Genomic DNA, 19,914 nt, shown 5'->3' on the forward strand with positions numbered 1-19,914 from the left:
TCTGCCCCTTGCGGTGTGGCTGTTGGTCCATGTCCTGGTGTTAGCATTGCGCCTGTCTTCTGTATTAATCACATCACCAAAAAAAGGAAAAAAGAGACATTTTTTTCCCATTTTGTAATCGTAATGAAATAGTAGCTAAACTGCTTAATGGTTGGGGTTTTTTCACAATTTTCAACATTACCTAATTTTTTTTTTTTGGTTCTGTTCTAGTTTAATTTCTTTTAAAAAAGAGGAAAAAAACCCAATGCTACCATATCCCTCTGCATTAAGTGCTTTTCTATTTATAAAGTTGAAAATTCTGAATAACCCTCTTAGCGTTATAAAGGAAAAAAAATCCACAAAAAAACTTGTATTTTGTAAATATTTCTTTTCCTGCTTCAAGCTGTGTAATGTCCTTGTTATATAGAAACGCTTTTCTTCAGAGAAGCTGATCTTTGTTTAATGTCTTGATTCTGTTGGCCAAAGCACAGATGTGTGCTTATAAAAGAAAAAAAGGAAAAAAAGGATTAAAAAAAATTAAAAAGTTAAGAAAGCTGTATGCGAAATGTCTTCTTGGGGAAGGGGTGGGGGAGCAGACTTTGTATGAGGTTAACCAGTCCTTGGTCCAATCCTGCAGAGGTTTCTAGTTATGTTTTTCTTTCTCTCTCTCTCTCTCTCTCTCTCTCTCTCTCTCTCTCTCTCACAGGGAGAAGAGCCAGCAACTTCAGTCCTTGGGTGGCTGTAAGCCCCTTTGCCATGGGGAATACTGCTATAGGTTCCAAGCTGATACAGATATATGCATCGCCCCAAATCATGCTAGACCCAGAGGTTGCTAACTGCCTGGGTGGGTGGGAGGCTTCCCATAACCTCTGCGAGAACCCATCCCAAATACCCATCCCAAATACACCCTCGCCATCCTGTCATGCAGAAGCAAAGAACTCATTTCATATTATAGTAATGACTCTTTATTTTCCAAATTCACTTTTACAGCAACAGTCAGTGTAAACCAGTTGTTAAAACACACAAGTACAATATGGACGGTCACAGACAGGTAGCTAAGCTACGATGATCATACGGAGATCGTATTCCCTCCCCTCCCACCCCTCCCTGTTTTCCCACCCCTTGAAAAAACTTTAAAGGGAACCGTGGGGTCTTCCAAACTCCCATCAACTGCCCCCTTTCAATACTTCCAAGCCTGTTTTCCTTAACTTCCAATATCATGATTTTTCATCTGTCAAGTTAACCCTTTTTTCTTCAAACCCCTAGATATGTATGCTTATATACCAAGACAAGAAACCAGCCTGTTATTCGGACACGGCCCTAGACTGGGACCCTCGAGGGTCTAACCATCCGTAAAAGCAATGCCCACGTAGCTGTCCGAAAAGAAGCCATGAAGACCGTCAGATTCCAAGCTGGGAATCAGCACCTACCATTTAAAGAGAAGGCGGCTATGTTGGGGGGGGGGGCTGAAATCAGAATGGGCCGAATGGCAAGGGGGGGTGCAAATATGATGAAAGATGGCTGGGGGAGACCGGTCAGGGTTTCGGGATTTAGAAAGGAAGGGTGAGGAGTGGGAGGAACATATCCTGTAAATCAGGGGTAGTCAACCTGTGGTCCTCCAGATGTCCATGGACTACAATTCCCATGAGCCCCTGCCAGCATTTGCTGGCAGGGGCTCATGGGAATTGTAGTCCATGGACATCTGGAGGACCACAGGTTGACTACCCCTGCTGTAAAAGGTTCACTGGGCTGTTTCATGCTCAAGAGAACAGGCTGTCCCTTCTGTTTGACATAGTCTGCGAAGGCAGACAGGAGCAAGGATAATCAATTTATTTCCCCCAGCCCAAGCTCTCTCTCGGTGCGGCCTCGGAATGCTACATTCCTCGTTGCTCCAAAAATGTGCAGGTTTCCCTAGCGTTGCCAGGCAAATCCAGAGAAAGCCACATAAGTGCGAGATCCTACAATCCTGAGGGCAAACTGGAACAGGGCGGATGGCCCGAGAACCTTCCCTGCCGCCTGGGCTCTGCCGCACAACGAAATAAGCAGCCAATCTGTTTCTCTTCGGTTCCTCTTTACTTTCCCCCCTTGCGCCAATAAGGCCAGGACTCCTCAGTCATCCCGTGTGTCATTTTAGCCACAGTTTTAGCCCAACAGCAGTTTACCTGCTAGTGGGCCTAAATGGGAAATCTGATCTTGGGTTTCTCATCCGATGAGGGATGGTAGGACCTTTCCTCCCAAGCTAGGCACTACAGGCTTCTACTCCAAGCCTGAGGAATCTCTTTAGGGGAAAAGAAAGGGCTGTAAGTCTTTTTTTATTGACACCTCGCAGTAAAATCAATGCGAGTAAAATAGCCTTGGAGGGGGGGGGACTTTTCTGCCTCAGTTGTACAGCGCTGGAAAGCAGAACCGCGTAAATAGCCCAGGCCGAGCCGTGGCACTTAGTTGGACAGCAAACACAAAGATTCTTAACGTTTTATACTGTCGCACAAGAACCAGAACCTAACATAAGTGCCTAAACAGTATTGTGATGCTACCAAAGTTGACAGTGCATCACAAAAGAGCACAATGCGCAGGGCAGTAGTTCACAAAGTGACACCTAGAACAGGCTGTTGTGAAAGCAGATGCCACACAGGAAGCTTAGATGGGTGCCACAGCTAAGCCTGATTTTAGGGTGGAGGTGGCTGACGGCCTCTGAAAAAGACCTGCCCTGACCCACACCGGGAACAACGAGAACGGTCCCCAGGCCAAGCTGGCCAAGGCAGTGGAATCTTTTGTTCCAGATCAAAACAGGCACGAGGAACCCAGCTATTCATTACAGCAAATTCAGAATGCACAGGCCTTGCCAAGTTCCTTAAACTAACCCCCTCCCAAACAGTAATTTCTCTGCTCTACTTCACAAAACGAGAGGGGGTTTTGTTTGGGTTTTTTTTTTTTAAAGCACCCCCTTGTTTAGGCCACCGTGTCTGCTGGTAAACGCTCTTTGATCACTGGAAGGAAAGAATACCGCTTGCATGTCTAAAGTTCCCAAATAATTATTTCCAAAAGTCCTCGTTTCTCTCTCACCAGGCCTCTTCCGAACTTATTCCCCGCATGTACCCAGCTGGGCGCAGAGGGAGTGAAAAGGAGAGCGCATTCCTCATGCAGTAAAGCTTGTATTACTCCAGCCACTCGCCCAGGTGTTTAACACACCTTCCCCTCCCCAGTGGGCACGTAGCCCGATATGACCACGATGCCTAGTTTTACAAAAATCACGGCCACCAGCTGAAAGGCAGGGAGGGGTCAGCAGGGTGAGCTTGCTTCTGGGCACCACAGGGAGCACCACAAACATGAGGTGTGCTACCTTGCGTTCATGATCTGCTACTTGAGCGTTACATGCGGAACAGAGGAACGGAGGGGCTTCCTTAACAGCGCTTCGGGCCAAGGACCAGGTGACGCAAGCAATGCACTGCAGCAGGAGACGTTCATTCAGCATTATTGATGCAGGTCATGGTGGGAAGGGCGGCATTCATTTTTAAGCGTTTCCTTTCCTATGAGGCTCTTCCAGTAACCCTGTTGAAGTAGGATCAGCAAGGGACTAGCATCCTATTGCGCTGCCTTCCTCCCAGAGGTGACCTTTGCCCAGGGAGCAGGAAAACACCTGAATTCAGAAGGTAATTTGGGTTTTCTCCGTCATCAGGAGGCACCGTACAGACCTCTGTTTTTGACTTGCTGGCTGCGTTGCGCTGCAGGCTCCCTTGGAGACAGGTGCATCCAGTTCGGCAACTGAACAATGCTTGAAGTGGGAAGTGTCATCCATTCCACCACCTTGTCACTAAGGGGCAAGCAGGCCTTCATGGCCAAGGCTGGGCACAAAGGCTTATGCAAGAGGGGGAACAGACCGGTAAACATTTCAACACGAGCTTGTGCACACTGGGAGCGACCATTCCTGCAGGCCACGTGCTCGCATCAGACACATGTGCCTCCCGTTGTTTTGTTGTTGTTTTTTAAAAGCCCAAAAGTTCCTCCAAGAAACTAAGGGAAATGGCACAGCCTCTGACCTCCTCGTCTCTATGGACATGCAGCAAGCCGATTTCCCAGACTGCACAGAACACAGAGAAGGACTAGTGCGGAGCTGATGTGGGCCAGGAGGAAGCAGCTGGGTGGGGTGGGGGAGAGAAATGACAGTTAAAGCCCAGGCTCTGCAGCAGAAGAGTGGGGGAATGAAAAGGAGGGGGGCGAATACAGCAGCAGCTGTCCTGGGTCCGAATTCAAGGCAATATCCCTATAGTCACAGTATTAATGTGGCCGAGGGGGATTCCAGCTGTAAACAGTCTCCCTTAAGGGGCCCAGCCTCCTTCAGGACTTCAGAATTCAGCTAGGGCTGGGGGGGGGGGACAGCTCAGGCAGGTGCCTTTCCATTAAACCCCCCCCCCCCAGCATTGCTATAGCCCAGAGCGAAGTCCCAGGGACAAAGCAAGGATGGGGATAGATTCCGCAGCTCCGTGAAAGCTTTGCCCCCTTCCCGCTGCATGCAAAGCCCCCTGGGCAGATGTCTTCCAGCAGGAGGAGATGTTGCACACACAAAAGGGGCATGAGGTTGAAAGCTACAGCCTGCACCAGGGGTAGTCAACCCGTGGTCCTCCAGATGTTCATGGACTACAATTCCCATGAGCCCCTGCCAGCGTTTGCTGGCAGGGGCTCATGGGAATTGTATTCCATGAACATCTGGAGGACCACGGGTTGACTACTCCTGGCCTACACCAACACGGGAATATCTGATAGGAGAGTGAGGGGGAGGGGGCTAAGTCATCATCCTACCAAAGGGCTCTTCTGTCTTCATGGAGGTCCATTGGCTCTCCACACCGAGAGCAGCAGATACCCAGCCTCTTGCTCAAGATCCACGTGTCAAGCAGCGCAAATTTACCTAGAAACCTTCCTTTTGCGAGGGGCAAGCAGGGAAAGCGTGCTTGTCTAGGCCAGGGGGTCCCTGCCCCTTTTGGAGCACTCTAGGAAAGGACGGAGGGGGTGGCGTCCACCGAAAATGCCTGGGGTGGGAGAGACAGCCAAGCGCAGTACTCTCCCCTCCTCGCTTTGCGACAGAATCACAGAAGGGAAAATAAACAGAAACAGAGGCAAGGGGGATGGGGGGACAGAAGCAAAGCCCGAAGAAGGACCAGAACCGGAAGACCGCATGCTTACCCGTCCTCCTGGCCCACCAACCTCTGAGAGACAGCAGCCAACGGCAAGGACTGCTTCAACATGGCCTCAGCCCCTCTCCGCTGCGCTCGGAGGAGACCCCTGGTCTAGACTAAGAGTGTGGATGGAGGTTTGCAAGCCAACGGCCAGTGCTGAAGTCCTTGAGCTAGAGGCGAGTGCGTGGAGAGAAGGGCCGGAGGATGGGGAGAGAAGAGAGCCGGATAAAATCGCCTGTCGGTGGGGGGAAAACAAGGGATGACCAGGGAGGCGGGAGATGCAGATATCAAAGGAACAGAGGGAGAAATGCCGGGTTGGATTCTTCTCTTCTTATTCTCTCCACCCCTTTAGCGCAATCACAAGCCCTGTTTGGCCAGAGAAGCAGAGACTTCATCGGCCAACGTGGCCAGCTGCGGGGAGTCCACCATGTTGATGCTTCCAGTGGAGGAGACGTTGCTAAGGCGACGCGGGGAGGCATCTCCAGAAATGGTGGGCGACTTGTAGACGATCTCGGCTCCGTGGTCGGTCTTGGCTTTGGCATTCTCGCGGAAGGTCAGCTTGTGGCTTTCAATCTGGAATGAGAGCGGAGGCCCAGGTGAGCCCGAGGAAGGCGGCCGGCAAGCAGAGGGACGCGGCATGGCTTCCACTCTCCACCTACCCCGGCCCTAATGCATCCGTAGCCCAGCCCGTCGCCTGCTCCTTCCTGGGGCTGCCGATTTGGCAAGATGTGCCAAACTCCCAGGGAGAGGTTCCCCCACCCGGATCTGGAAAGTATTTGGCTCTTCCTGCCACTGTAGGTCTCTTAGCTGGGTTTAACGTTCATTTAACCTGCACGAACACACTTTCTTTTGCTCCTAAAAGGAAGGGGAAGCAGACTCTCCCCCCAACCCACCCCACCGTCCACCGCAGGAGAACCAGCAGGAGAAACAGAACTTGTTCACTCAGCATAACGCCTGATCCGTCCGGGGGCCCTGATGGAAGAACCAAGACGTCCTAGGGAAGACGTAGCCCCCAGGAGAAAGGAGAAATCCCACAGAAAACCTTTGAGGACTGTCTTTCCCCACAACCAGGACGAAACTGCAGCTTCTTATCCCCGCGAATCCCCTTCCCCCTCCCCACGCCCGCAACATCCAGGGCCTCTCCAGCTCCCCTGCTGCTCTCGCAAAGCTCAGGACGACGGGCGGACTACTTACTGGAATCACATGGGTGCAAGTCGGGGAGTGGGCTCTCCTCGGGCATGGAGGGCTCCGTGGTGGGGGGAGGAAGCCCAGCCTGAGTGGGGCAGTTTTGGGCACCATTCTTGTCTTCCTTGCCCTTCTCTCTCTGCATGTGGGTGGAGAAGGTCAGTGGGATGCAAAATAGCATCGTCAAATAAGATGACATGAAATCAAATTATCCTCAATGGGGAGGGAGGAGATGGACAGAACGGCAGGGAGAGCATCAGGGGCACAATGAGGGGGGCATGGAAGAGAAACCAGGAGGCGGAGAGAGGAAAGAGCGAGGGACCTTCTGGCCTGGACTCGGAGCCATTCAGAAGATGGCGCAGGGGGTCTTACCAGCCCCCGTTTCCACTTGCAGGATGGCCGCTGAGGCCAAGCAGCCAACCCTTCCTGCTGGCTGGTCTGCCCAGGGGTCGTTAGCCCACCGCAGGAACTAAGCTAGGATCTACGGACTGTCTGGAACCATTTGCACTTTCCTGCCCCTTCCTTGCAGCCCTGCACCTAGACTTGAACCCAGGACTCTGGCTGGTGCTCTGCAGGGTGGGCTTCCTTCAGACACCTGGGCGCTGGCTGTGCAGTCACACACCCTTTCCTGTCGTCTACATCCCCTGGCATAGATGGCCCAGGCCTCTGCCATCCCATCAGGCCTTGGACACAAAGCAGGGTGGGCTCATATGGATGGGAGACCTCCAAAGAATACCAGCTCATGACTGGGGGGGGGGGGTGCAAAAAAACCAAAATCAGCATTTCTTTGGCCTGGGTTTATTGGACCTGAACACTTTCAGTATTTCCGAAAATCCCGGATCACAATACTGGTACGATATTTGGATCCTGGATTTTTTCAGGACGCCGCCTCTTACAGCCGCCGCGAGCCGGGACAGCAGAAAGACTTCACAGCAACACTCCACACAAGGTAAGCCCTGCTAGCGCCCGCTGCATTTTGACTGCAGCGGGCTTATTTACTAGTCCCTAAATAAAGCCCACCAAAATCAGCTTTATTTGAGCTCGGCTATACTGGTAGCCAATAAGATTCTTGGATCTATTTCTGGTTTAAATAATACCCCCAAAAAATCCAGTATTTTTTCAGCTTGATTTACGCTGAATGCCATGAAAACGCTAGAGGGCGTCACCCCAAGGGTCAGACATGACCCAGTGCTTGCACAGGGGATACCTTGACCTTTTTACACCCCAAACCACCTTGGGGGGAGGGTCTCTTCCCCTGCAAACCCTACAGGTCTGCCAGAAGTAATCTGTGACTACAATGCAACTTCCACCCCCTACCCCCCCCATTAAACTACTCCTCTTTCTGAATGCCCCCCTTCCTCTTCCCCCTCCCTCTGCCTATAGCACATGACCCCTTCAAGGGAGCCCAGGGCTGTGTTCATGTCCACTCCGGCTCATAGGCCCTGGGGGGGAGGGGGGAAGCTGTCTTCCTCAGTTACCCACGACTGTCCAAACCTTGGTCCAGGAAATGCAAACAGGAAAAAGGAGCTGCCAAGAGAAGTGGAGGATGCTCAGAAGGATGTTGAGGTCCAGAAGATGGTTGAATGGCAGAGAGAAGGATAAGGAAGCAGAGAAGTTCTCCCCTCAGAAGAAAGGGCACTTACTGGAAGGAGCCAATGAGAGCTAGAGAGTTTTTCGGGGTTATCACAATGAGATGTGTCTGAGAGGAAAGGTCTGAAATGCGTGTGAGCAGAGCCTCCCTCCCCGGGGCAGGCACAAGAGATGAGGCAAATGCAGACAGAGAGAGAGAAAACAACAAAAGGACGCCGCTGCCAGAAGCCCCAGACCACTCCCCTGGATAAGAACAGACCTGTGTTTCGAAACCTGTTGTGCTGAAGAGCAGGACTCTGAACACATGGAGACTGCCCAGGGCAGCAGCGCCTCAGAGCTCTCCACGGCAGGGAGAGAAACACGCCTCTAGCACCGCTCACGCCAAGCTGCAGGGCCAGGCACCAGAGCCCCGCTGACAAGGAGAGACGGCTCAGATCCAACAGCCAGACTTCTGCACACAGCCTACTTCCGGGGGCACCTCCCGGAGGAGAGGCCAGTGGCCTGGGCTGGTGCAGGATTCATCTTCTACTGGTTGCCCTGGACAGAGACTGGGCCACGCTCCCCCTCCCAGCCTCCTCACCCCTTTGCAAGCAGGTGGGGGGCCGGACGGCCTTGCCTCCGTTGCTCCGGGAAGAGTTATGCCTCCCCCACTGATTCATTCCCTCCAGAGAGCAGGGCAGGGGGCTGTTGTCTGATACGGCTCTCAGGCACAGGCAGGATACAGACGAGGGCCTGGCACGGGATTTGGTCACAGACCCTCAGAGAAATTACAGCCTTACAGACACGCTTCATGCCCTGGAGTCCGTGCCTCCTTTTGGGGATGCCAAAGATGCTTAAAAGCAGGAGCCATCTGGGGGGGGGTGTGTGGAGGGGGGGGTTGATCCAGCAGAAGAGCTGCCCCTTCCTGCCCTCCATTCCCTTAAGGTTGCTGATCAAAGACTGCTGGGTCTCCCTCCCCCCGCCCTCCCCCTGCCCAACACCTGGACCGGCTGCCTAAAAGGAGAAAATGTCCAAGTGCCACCTGTGCGTTACAGTGATCAAAAGTCCTTACAGTTCCCGGATTCTTTTTTTTTCTTCTTCTTCTTCTTCCAAGTTGCAAAACTGCTCAGGGGAAAGGCAGAGGCATGCAGGCAGTGAAGCCCCCGGCTGGCCAGTCAGCCAGTCATCCGTTCAAACAGGGCAGCCCAGAAGTGGCTTCTGCTGCTGGGGCACAGGAGGTGTTTTCCCTGAGCTCAGCCTGGGACAGGAGGGCGTGTGGGTGGCAGACCCAGGACTATCCACGTGGTCCCATCTCTAAGTCCCCTTCTGCCTATCCCAGCGGCGAAGAGTTAAGAAGGGATAAAAAACAGCACATTTCAGCCGTCCCCTTCAGCAGCTGCCGCCGCTCCAGGGCCTAGGCTGCCCATTAAATATAAAACCTGCATTGGAATACCCTAAGGGGGAGAGCGCAGCTCTCTACAACAGATTCATTGTGGGAGAGATCAGCACCACAGCTCCAAAACATGACTTTGCAGAGGAAAGCCCCTGAACGAAGACTCCTTCACAGTTTGGCATTAGACAAGCGCGTGGATCATACTTGTTAAAAACTAGGGTCTCTAGAAGGGTAATAAAAGTGCAAGATTCAAATCAGCTATGCCCCAAGCTACCCAGGAGATGTAAGAGGCTGGTCATGGGATGTGGCAATCTCTCAACTTTTAATACTTTTGCCGAGCCCTTGTCCTCCCTCTTAAAGAGCCACAAGAGATTCACGGTTACCTTTTTATTTCCTCCTCCAGGAACATGGGTGATGTTATCTAGTGACCCAATTTTCGATTGCACCTTCTCCTTGAAGTCCAGTTTCTCTGATTTCACTTCCACCTGCCCACCACCTAGGGCAGAAATCACGGAAGGATTAGCAGACCCCCCAACGTTGTCTCTTAAAGGCAGAATACACAGTACTTGCATTGGCAATAATAATAAATGACAACACAGCAGAACAAGAATCATACCATAACACATACAAGCCTTCGACAATGGATGAAGCAGTAGATGCCAGATTATGCGGTAGTCATATTGTGCAGTTTGGAATGGGGTACACAGAAATTTGTTATTTAGCCAATATGGGATTCAGAGATGAATCATTTACCATTAGCGCTGTGGATAATACCTTGGCCACTTCTTGCATGACCCCTGGATCCCTTTCATCTAAAATTCTAGGCATTCTTTGGTTCCCATCTATACCAGTACTATAATGGGAAAGGAGCTTTCACTTTCTTTTTGGCTGCCCCTAACATCCTCTGTGGCTCGCTTGACTGGGTATCATCCCGTTTCCATTCAGAGTTAATGCTGACAACGGGACGCTCTGCAATTTAAGCAACAGGGCGCTCCTGGGCACCATATCTGCCAAGGCCAGAAATATGAAGCCGAGACTGACCGGATTGTCTCCTGAGCCCCTCTCAGAATCCCAGAGCTGGAAGAGACCACCCAGGACCATCCAGTCCAGCCACCCACCTGTCGCATATTCCAGACAGGTGCTCATCTCATTTCCTCCTAATTCCATCCACAAACACCATCAGAAAATGCTGGCTCATATTGAAGCGGAACCTCCTTTCCTGTAATTGGAACCCCTTGCTCCTAGTCCTTGTCTCCAAAGCTGCAGCAAACAAGTCAGCCCCCTCTTCAACAGGTCTCCCTTTGACGTAGTTCAACACAGGTCTCACCCCTTGCCTTCCTCTTCTCCAAGCGACGTAGACCCAACTCTTTCAACCTCTCCTCATGAGGCACGGATCCCAACCCTTCAACCATCCTGGCTGCCCTTCTCTGAACACATTCCAACTTGTCAAAATACTTCTTTTTTCTGCTTGCTTTTTCCTTGCATTTTCATCTCCCATCTCCCCTTTGCTGCCCCAGGATTTGCAAATATATATATTTATCGAAAGGAAAATGCTTCTCCCCCCCCCCAAAAAAAACCACATTTGGTTTGGAGTGAACAAATGCTTTTAAAGAGGAAAAAAAGGAGAGGGGAGGCCGGTAACAGCACCTGGTTTATGATGAATATTGTCCAAGGATCCACATTTAGACGTCACGTGACTGAGGTCCACTGGCTTGTAAACTATTTGTATCTGCAAGGACAAAGAGAAGGAGATGCTGTCATTTTGGGGCTGGGGGTTGCAAAATGTCTAAAAGAGCCCACCAAAGATGTGCAGAAAGTGAAGACCAGAAACCATACCGGAGTAGTTTGGAAAGCCCTCTGTAAGGTTAGTCAACCAAGCTCAGGCAAAAGGACAGGTTGTCACCAGAAATTGTGGACCAGTCAACTAAAACCTCCCTTGAAAGCCAGCATGCACAGACTCTGATTTTCAAGAAAAAAATGTATTGCAAGCTCTAAGTAACAAGGACCAGAGTGTGAAATTGGATACCTTTTTATAAGGTATCACAGAAAGCTTCCTCATCGGCATTATCTCCTATCTCAAAAGCAAATTAAATTTGATGCTCTTAAGGGGGGAAAATATATTTCAGTCTTTCCTCAGTTCTCAGATAAGTTGGTCACATTATTCCAGATTTCTGCAGACTATTTTATCCACTTCAGGAATTTCTTCCTGCTTTCAGTGGAATGCCGTTTCAATTGCAGGGGTTAAACAGACCATGTTTCCACTGATTAGATCCTTGGGGTAAGATGAATATTTCAAAAGGTAAGAAGGAAGCCAGCATTTGCTTTGTTGCTGTAATTGCTTTTATCGGTAAGGATTTAAAATTCCCCTCGTCAAACCACGACGTGTGGCTGTAATTCACATTTTCTTTACTGCATTTCCACAGCATGCAAAGATTCTTTTTTTTTTATTGCATCTCCAGAGGACAGAAGTGGAAAAGCAACCGCAACTGAAAGCTTCTTAGGTGACAGTGAGAAAAGGGAGGAAGTGTGTCATCAAATGAAAGAGGCTACAGAGAAATAAAATGTAAAAAACAAACAAAATCAAATACCTTTTCTGATGCAAAACTTAAGGCTTATGTCCACAAAAACTGAAAGAACAGAAATAGTCAATGTGCATTGAAATGGGGTTGCTTTTTAAATATATATATTTATTTATATATCTTTCTTTTAAAAATCGTAACAGAAAGAAGGTTATCTGGAACAATGCGGGAATCATAACCATACTGGGACAACAATTCATTCCCCTCAAAAGGAAAACAAAGTCTTAATGCATGCAGGGCTGGCAAAAGTGCAAGGTCTGATGAATAAAATTCATTGTCCATCCGTCGCCCCCAGTAAAATCACCCCTACATATGTATATTTTAGCAATTAGAAACTTCCGGTACTGGAATGAGAGATGCAGAATGCCACACACAATGGATTTTACGAAGGAGCCATTTAGAAATGATGACCATCACACACAACAATCCAGGTCCCTTAATTAGTGGTAGGTGGGGGACAACAGGAACCGGGGGTTCTTAAGCATCAGAACGTGAGATGCTAAGAAGATGCTTGCATCAGTGGTTAGTGGCTTACAACCATCGTGAGCATCATCATAAAAGGGAACACAGTTAATGCAGAGACAAAGGGCAAGCTCTCCAGGGGTTGGGGGAGGGGGGACGCTCCCTACCCATCTGTTATGAGTCACTTCCCCAAAGGAGGAACCACCAGAAAGTGGCTAAATTGGGTGCTCTGAGCTGGGCCTGCCCCCCAAGTCACACGTGGACATGGCTGGCCTCCAGAGGATCATTTCAGAGGTCCCAATTCCAGATGCCCCTTTCTGCTTGCAGCCTGGAAAGGCGAGAATCGTTTCTGGCTTCTCTCTCACTGGCTAGTGCTTAGGACATCCTCAAGGAAAGATGCAGAGAAGAGGTGATGCTGTCACAGCTAAGGCTCAGGATGCTTCCCACCCACACCGAACAAAGGAAGCACTTCCAGGCCACGCCCAATGCACCTTGCAGATGGATTTTACTGGGTGAAATGGCCAGGTCCCCTTGCCAACGCTCGCTGGACCAAAACGGTGTGATTCCGCACAAGGGGACGTGCCACCGTTTTGTTTACCTAAGCTGCGAAAGCTGTGGAGAAGGAAAGCAAAGTTTCCTGCACGCTGTTACTCATCTAACGCTTTCTGTAAACTGCCCTGAGCCATGAAGGAGAGGGATATGTAAATACTAATTAATTAATTGAGGACCCACAGCTCATTCTCCAGACAGAAACAGCAATGGGACACCAGCTTGGGCCCTCTGAACTCCAGCCCAGCAGCTCGAATGAAAGACGTACTCAAAACCAGTGGCTGACCACCTCTACTGCCAGAAGAGACAGGAGCCTAAGTTTAGGGACCTCAAGCTCCGGGCAGCTTCCGGAAGAACAAGGCGGTGAAGAAAAGAATTATCTGAGTTGCATCCCATGAGCAACTGTGCAGACTGTGGGCAGGCTGTTTTCAACCGGTCTGCTCGGCTAAGCTCCACTGGAAGGCTCCTCGCTCGTCTACGAGGACTGGCAGGAACGCTCTGCAATCAGTAGCACCTCTTAAAATCAGTCTTGTTCCCAGAAATGTGAGTTTGACAAAGGGTGGGGGAAGGAGCGCGAGAAAGAGAGAGTTGGCTTTTTCGCTCAGTCTCAGCTGCCTTCCTGACTACAGCCCCACTCAGCATCTTTGAAATTATTTTCCAACTTGTACTTTCAGCAGAATGATGGGGGCTGGCTGTCGCTTCAAAAGCCTGGGGTTTGGGGAAGCTCTTAGCGTCTGGCCCGTTGGAGAGGAGAAGGGTACTGAGAGCCTCGAACCTGCATGGTAGTTTGCCACCAAAACCACCTCTGTCCTTACAGGGACACGGAGATGTCTAAAAGGGAACTGTACACCCCATAGCAAGTGTAGCAAACCTGCCACTCTGGAAACACAATAAACAGAACCAGGCGTACGGTAACAGGATAAGAGACATTGGCACATATTTGGGCCACTAATGAAGGACAGCAACACAGGCCCTTCCCCAAGCATAGGTCCCCTGTTTTTAGTTTTCTATCAGTTTTGCGTTTAAGGAAATCCATAAAGAGTAACACACACTTGAATGCAAGAACAAAGAGAGAGCCACCAAATAGGAAAGAGCCCGTCCTGGAGTTTGGTGGCCAGCTAAGGGCCAGGAATGCTGATGCAGGGACACACACACAAAGGGAGGTGGACACTGGAACAGGGGGGAAGTCGCCACAATGTGAGGCAGACCAAGACGACAAGGGGGACGATCTCCAGCAGCCACCCAATCCTTCTCCTTGAGACCAAGGGACACACACCTCATTCGGGAAGGCCCGTCTTGCCACAAAATCCGCAATATAAATATTCTGTTAACTTGATTTTTATACCATCCTTCCGATCCAACTCAGGGCAGCAAGCGTCATTTCATACATACAGCAATTAATGCAATTAAAGCAACTGGCAGGGGCTCATGGGAATTGCAGTCCATGGACATCTGGAAAGCCACACAGTTTGGCCACCCTGACTCATGAAAAACGACAGCCTGAGAAGCGTGCTTAACGCAGGAGCGCCTGCCAACACCTCCCTGCTGCCCATCAAGAGTTTTGAGAAGGTGAGCAGAGCCAGGGGAGGATTTTGCCTGGTAAGGCTTACAGGTGGCTGTGCAGATTTTTAAGAATGCCACTTTGGGGGTGGCTCCAGGATCCACCCTGCAAGGAAGAAGGCCTGGAGCAGCGGCCTATGAGAACTCCTTCTTCACAGTCCCCTCGTCTTCCCCAGCCCATGCTGAAATTCATGCAAATTTGTGACTATCCCAGAGTTAACAACAACAAAACTAGTTCGCGTAATTTGGAACAAAGAAACTGTTTTTCCTTGATGAAGAATTTGGACTGGTTTTTTTTTTTTGAGAGAGACTTGCTCAGCCATGTACCTACTCACCTCCAAACCATTACATGAGCTACAAGACAGCACTGGATTTTTTATCTCTCCCCATCCATTAGTAAGGTCAGGGCTTCTGTGCATTTTCCCAGGGAGCTTGTAATAAGACAGCCAACTTAAAGGACTCTTGGTCCCCAAATGGATACGTAACAAGCTCCACCCTGCCATTTCCCCCCCCCCCAAACACACACACACACATACACAGAACCACGCTGGAGGTTTAGCATAGTCACACCTTGATTGGAAACAGATTAATTCACGTCACATCACCAATGACCATCTGACCGCAGATTGCATTGGCGCTTCAGGGGTTAATGCACGTCATGCCGCTTGTAAGTTGTGTTATTACGGTGCGCTCAGTGGTGTGAAGGTACTCACACTGCCTCCTCCCGGGTTGTGTTTCATATTATCCTTTGATCCACACCTGGAATGGACGTGGCTAAAGTCCAGCTTCTTATTAACAATCTGCACCTTTGACAGCCAGAAAAGAACATGAGTGACAACTGCTCCCGTCCACGGCCCCGTTTCTAGCATGACAAACTTGAAGGTCATATTCGTGAGCTACCGGGAAATACGTCCAGGTTGTTGCATCTCACATGGAACAAAATGCAGCTGAATTCCTGGCAAGAAGATACAGCAAAACTGCTACCACCAAGCCTGAATTCATTCCCCAGTTTTATCCAAGGTAGTGGGTCAACTGCACCTTTACTCTGCTTTTCCGTTATAAGAAGTCCTTCTGAGTGTACAACCCCTTAGGTGTTTCAGTGGAGTCTGTTAGATTCGAGTCCAGCAGCAGCCTGGCGACCCACAAGAATTTGAGGATACGATTTCCCAAACTCCCACCACAAGACAGAAAAAGAAAGGAAGATGTCAGAATCTTTTTATTCTCTCTAGAAATTGGGCGGGATGTTGTGTAAAGGATGTTTGTGAAGGGTGCGAAGGTACCAGGCATGTGGTCATTGGCTTGATCAGGGCAGAGAGGAACCAAGTGGGTTACAAGATCTCCAATTCTACGGGGGTCTCAAGAAGAGAGCGCTGACTCTCGAAAGAGTCCAAAAAGGACATGGGTCTCTCAAGTGCTCCTGGACTCAAATCTAATTCTGTCAAAGGAGGCTGAATGGGGAGATGCCATTTCATCCTTGGTGCACATGCAAAACCTCAGGGCAAGTCTTTGAGATCCAACTGACAGAGACAACAGGGTTCATAAAAGCAAAGGACACAATCAAGTCGCCAACATCCTAGATAAGCAGCAAGATTTATTTTTATTCAGTCCTCTCTGCTGATGTATGGTGTGTGTGTGTGTGTATTCCTGGCAAGCAAATTTGCAATGTTTTACACAACTTGTTTTTCCATCCCAAGGCTTCTTGAATTAATACAACCCCAGGATGAGCAGTTGAAAGTTTGTCATGGCCACAAGGTGACAATGTCGAGAAAGCCTGCCTTAGTTACATGTAGGCTGGACTACTGCAATGAGCTCTGCTTGGGTCTAAACTTGAGGAGTGTTCAGAGGCTGCAGATAGTGCAAGATAACGCTTGGGAGCACATGACCCCAATATTACAAGAAATGACACTGGCTACCAATCCACTCCTGAGGCCAACTCAAGGCGTTGGCTTTGACCTTCAAAGGCCTACGCGGCTGGGGACCCGGTTACATGAGAGACTATCTATCTTCCATATATTACTGCCTGGGAATTAAAATCACAGGGAGAGGTCCTCCTGACTGCCCCTCCAATTTCTCAGCACTGCCTCCAGGACCCATCCGGGACCCATCCAGGACTTCAACAGAAGAAGACAACTAGGGTTTTATACCCGGCATTTTTCTACCTTAAGGAGTCCCAAAGTGGTTCACCATCATTTCCCCTTCATCTCCCCACAACAGGCACCATGTGAGGTCGGTGGGGCTGAGAGGGTTCTGTGGCTTCGTGTGGAGGAGGAGAGGGGCGTCAAACCCAGTTCTCCAGATCAGAGTCTGCCGTTCTTAACCACTCCCCAATGCTGGCTCCAAAACAAATGCAGGGCAGTCTTAGCACATCCAGGATGAAATCAAGAATTCGACCGGCCTCACCAGGTGTTCTAGCAGTGGGAATGACGGACAGGCGTAAGCCTAGCTAGAGGATGCATCATTCTTGCCCGTGGGGAATAAATCTGCAGGGATGCTACATATATTCTGCCTGGTCACAGCAAACTTCTATTCCCGCGTGGAACGTTCTTTCTGCATCACACACCACCCCTGCATGCCAGGCTTTCACAGGACATGCTTTCAAAGAGATGCCACCCCCAGCGTCCCACGGTAAAAGCTGAGCATTCCCTTCGTTCCAATGTGCCTAGGCCCTGGGACTTCCATCGAACCAAGGATGCTGCTACTTCTTCTGAAATGGGTGGAAACAAGAAACAAGAGTGCTGCAGTTGACACGGCACTGGAAAGGTGACAAACCCCTTTGTTTCCAGTAGCCCTGTGGTTCTCCCGCTGTGGGGTGGAGACCCTCCGTGGGGACAGCAAGACACTGGCGCTCACCTGCATGCACAGATCCCACAGTGAGCAGCACTACCCCTTCCTGCCTGCCTCCTTGGTTGGCTGGGAGAAGGAGAGATGAATTTACCCTGATGCTCTTCAACTTTGAAATAGTATCACACATGCACACATACACACACACACACACTCAACAAATCCTAGAGATCTACAGAGGAGCAGCTGTGTGCAAAAATACCCAGGTTACATGTCAAAGATGCACCTGCCCTCAGGTGGTAGAGCCCAGAAGGGGAAGTAGAAGAGCTGCTTTTTTCATACAGCTGCTTTTTACTACGAATCTCAAGGCGGCCCAGCCTTCCTCTCCCCGCCACAGACACTCTGTGAGGTGGGTGAAGCTGAGAGAGCTCTTAGAGAACTGTGACTAGCCCAAGGTCACCCAGCTGGCAGCATGTGGAGGAGGAGTGGGGAATCAAACCTCGATTCTCCAGATTAGAAGCCGCCTCTCTTCACCACTACACCAAGCTGGAGGAGAAAATAAATTCAGGAAAAATGGCCCCGGAGGCGCCACACCAAGGCAAAGAACTGTACAGATTTACCTTTCCACCCCCTGGCTGATGCTTCAAATTGTCAGTGGAACCGATCTTGGACTTGATGTTCTTCAGGTCTGGCATGGGGACGGGGGCTGTCTGCAGGCGGTTCTTGGCAGAAGAAGGGGATTTGGGCGGGGTGCGGACCACGGCCACCTTCTTGGGCTCCCTGTTGGGAGGAGTCGGCAAGGAGGGTGTGCGGGAGCGGCTTCCGGGAGTCCCAGGAGAACCAGGACTGCTGTAACCACTTCTATCACCAGACTTTACCGGTTCACCTGGAATGTGAGATGAAAGCAAATCTATTTACATCGGGGGTCTGTTTTTAACCTCCAGTGTACTAATGCACTGGCTCATTTTTAGGTCAACACCAGAACACTGACTTTGATTTTTTATTTTTAAGGAACAAGCAACATACAGACTCCTCTTAACTTTACCTCTCTCCGATTTTGCAGCCGTGTTTGGGGGCCTTCTCTGCTCCTTCTTGGCAGCTGAAACAACAAAAATAACCCTTCATTAAAATCTGGGGCAACTGCAACATCCTCCTGATATGGAGGGAAAAAAATAACCGGAAAAGCCAGAATGAGACCCAGGGACAAGACAAACCCAAAGAAAACAGAACACTTATGGGGGGTCACATACAGCTCACAGCTCATGATATTAGGACAAAAGAGAAGCCATGTTGGGTCAGGCAATGGCCCATCCAGTCTAACACTTCGTGTCACCCAGTGGCCGTCAGGAGGTCCCAGTAGGAAACCCCAGTAGGGACCCCTCAGGAGGTCCCATAATGGAAATATATGGCATTACTTTGGAAGGATAAATGCACAAAACAATACATTTTTTTCTTCTCCATTTCTTAGGAAAGTCAAGTCACCAAGGTCTCCTAAAATGCTGAGGAATGGGAAGATGCTTCTCATGTTACTCTCCCTTAAGATCTCTGCCCTGGTAGTTTCATTTAAGAGGGTTAAACCAAATCAAGTTCATGCCATTCTGGAGGCTCCTTTGATTTTTCTAGAAAGTCTGTCCCCAAAGTCACGGCTCGTCATGAAAAGTAAAACACCCCTTGCAGGAAAGATCTCTGATGCATTTGCTGTTTTCACACACACATTAAACAGTGTACTTTTAATACAACTGGATTTCATTACGTGAAATGGCAAAATCTGTTTGCAGATGTGCATAACCCCAAACCCCACGTGGACTGCTTTTTGCACCCCGAAAGAGATCCTGACTTACCCAGACTGGGCGGTGTCTTGGGGATGCTGGGAGTTTTGGCTGGAATCCGGGAAGTGTTGCCGGGGTTCTTTTGGTTCTGTGGCCCAGCAGTACGTGGAGTGGCTATCTTCGTTACGCTTTTCATATCCGGGCCCTGGTTTGGAGAAAGGGCAGGGGTTACGAATCCCGGCGGGGTGGAGGGGAGGTGTAAGGCCTCCTTTTATTAATGCAGCCCCCAGTCAACGCTTCCCTGAACAGACTCGCTGTTTTCATACTCATATAAATCCAAACATAAATAAAGGAATAAAAATAAATACTTCTCTCATGCACGGCTTTCGGAGTAGACTAAGTGGTTTTCTCGTCGTGGCTCGCTTGGTTTTAGAAATCAGCAAGCCACGGTTAATCAGTCTTCTGCACACCAGCCAAAGTTGGCGAGGCTATTAATTTATTTATTAGATTTTTATACCGCCCTCCCGTACGGCTAGGGCTTAGAACGCATTCAAATTGTTGCGTTAGACCTGAGTATATACTTCCGCGGGGAAATTTAAATCACCAAGTATTCAGGAAGCGATAGGGATGCATTTCATGTTATTCTGCAGCTCAGCTCCCGAACACACAAGCATTAGAAGATGCATCATTGTTAGACTATTAAACGATTACATAATCAGTGCTATGCCTGTGAGTTGTGCCTGCACTCATGTCAATACTACCAGGCATTCTCGGGCCTCCTTTTTTATAGCATAGAAAATCCGATATCCAGCTATAAAGCTGTGATGGGCAGGTTAGGTTCCGCCCCTCCCTCGGACCAACCAATGGGAGCTGACAGAATGTTAGCGAGAGAGACAGTTGAAAACAGCCGTTACGGG

The 19,914-nt window shown here is 49.8% G+C and overlaps 1 protein-coding gene across 12 annotated transcripts in view; it reads right to left on the reverse strand.

Moving 5' to 3' along the window:
• Nucleotides 1–921: 921 nt before the first annotated feature.
• MAPT (microtubule associated protein tau) overlaps nucleotides 922–19,914 on the reverse strand; it is a 58,178-nt gene continuing 39,185 nt past the window's right edge. For 8 of the 12 annotated variants that reach the window (XM_077315099.1, XM_077315093.1, XM_077315100.1 and 5 more), the window contains 7 exons: nucleotides 19,070–19,202; nucleotides 18,274–18,327; nucleotides 17,849–18,114; nucleotides 15,161–15,253; nucleotides 10,945–11,026; nucleotides 9,681–9,793; nucleotides 922–5,723 (listed from right to left, as the gene is read on the reverse strand). In XM_077315099.1, coding sequence (XP_077171214.1) covers nucleotides 5,508–5,723; nucleotides 9,681–9,793; nucleotides 10,945–11,026; nucleotides 15,161–15,253; nucleotides 17,849–18,114; nucleotides 18,274–18,327; nucleotides 19,070–19,202 — 957 coding nt within the window. In that variant the 3' untranslated portion in view covers nucleotides 922–5,507. Of the gene's footprint in view, nucleotides 5,724–6,344; nucleotides 6,475–9,680; nucleotides 9,794–10,944; nucleotides 11,027–15,160; nucleotides 15,254–17,848; nucleotides 18,115–18,273; nucleotides 18,328–19,069; nucleotides 19,203–19,914 lie in introns of all 12 variants that reach the window. The other 4 variants (XR_013227047.1, XM_077315096.1, XM_077315103.1 and 1 more) reach the window with 4 other exon arrangements.

The sequence above is a fragment of the Paroedura picta genome, chromosome 16 (assembly GCF_049243985.1).
Source record: "Paroedura picta isolate Pp20150507F chromosome 16, Ppicta_v3.0, whole genome shotgun sequence".
NCBI lineage: Eukaryota > Metazoa > Chordata > Lepidosauria > Squamata > Gekkonidae > Paroedura > Paroedura picta.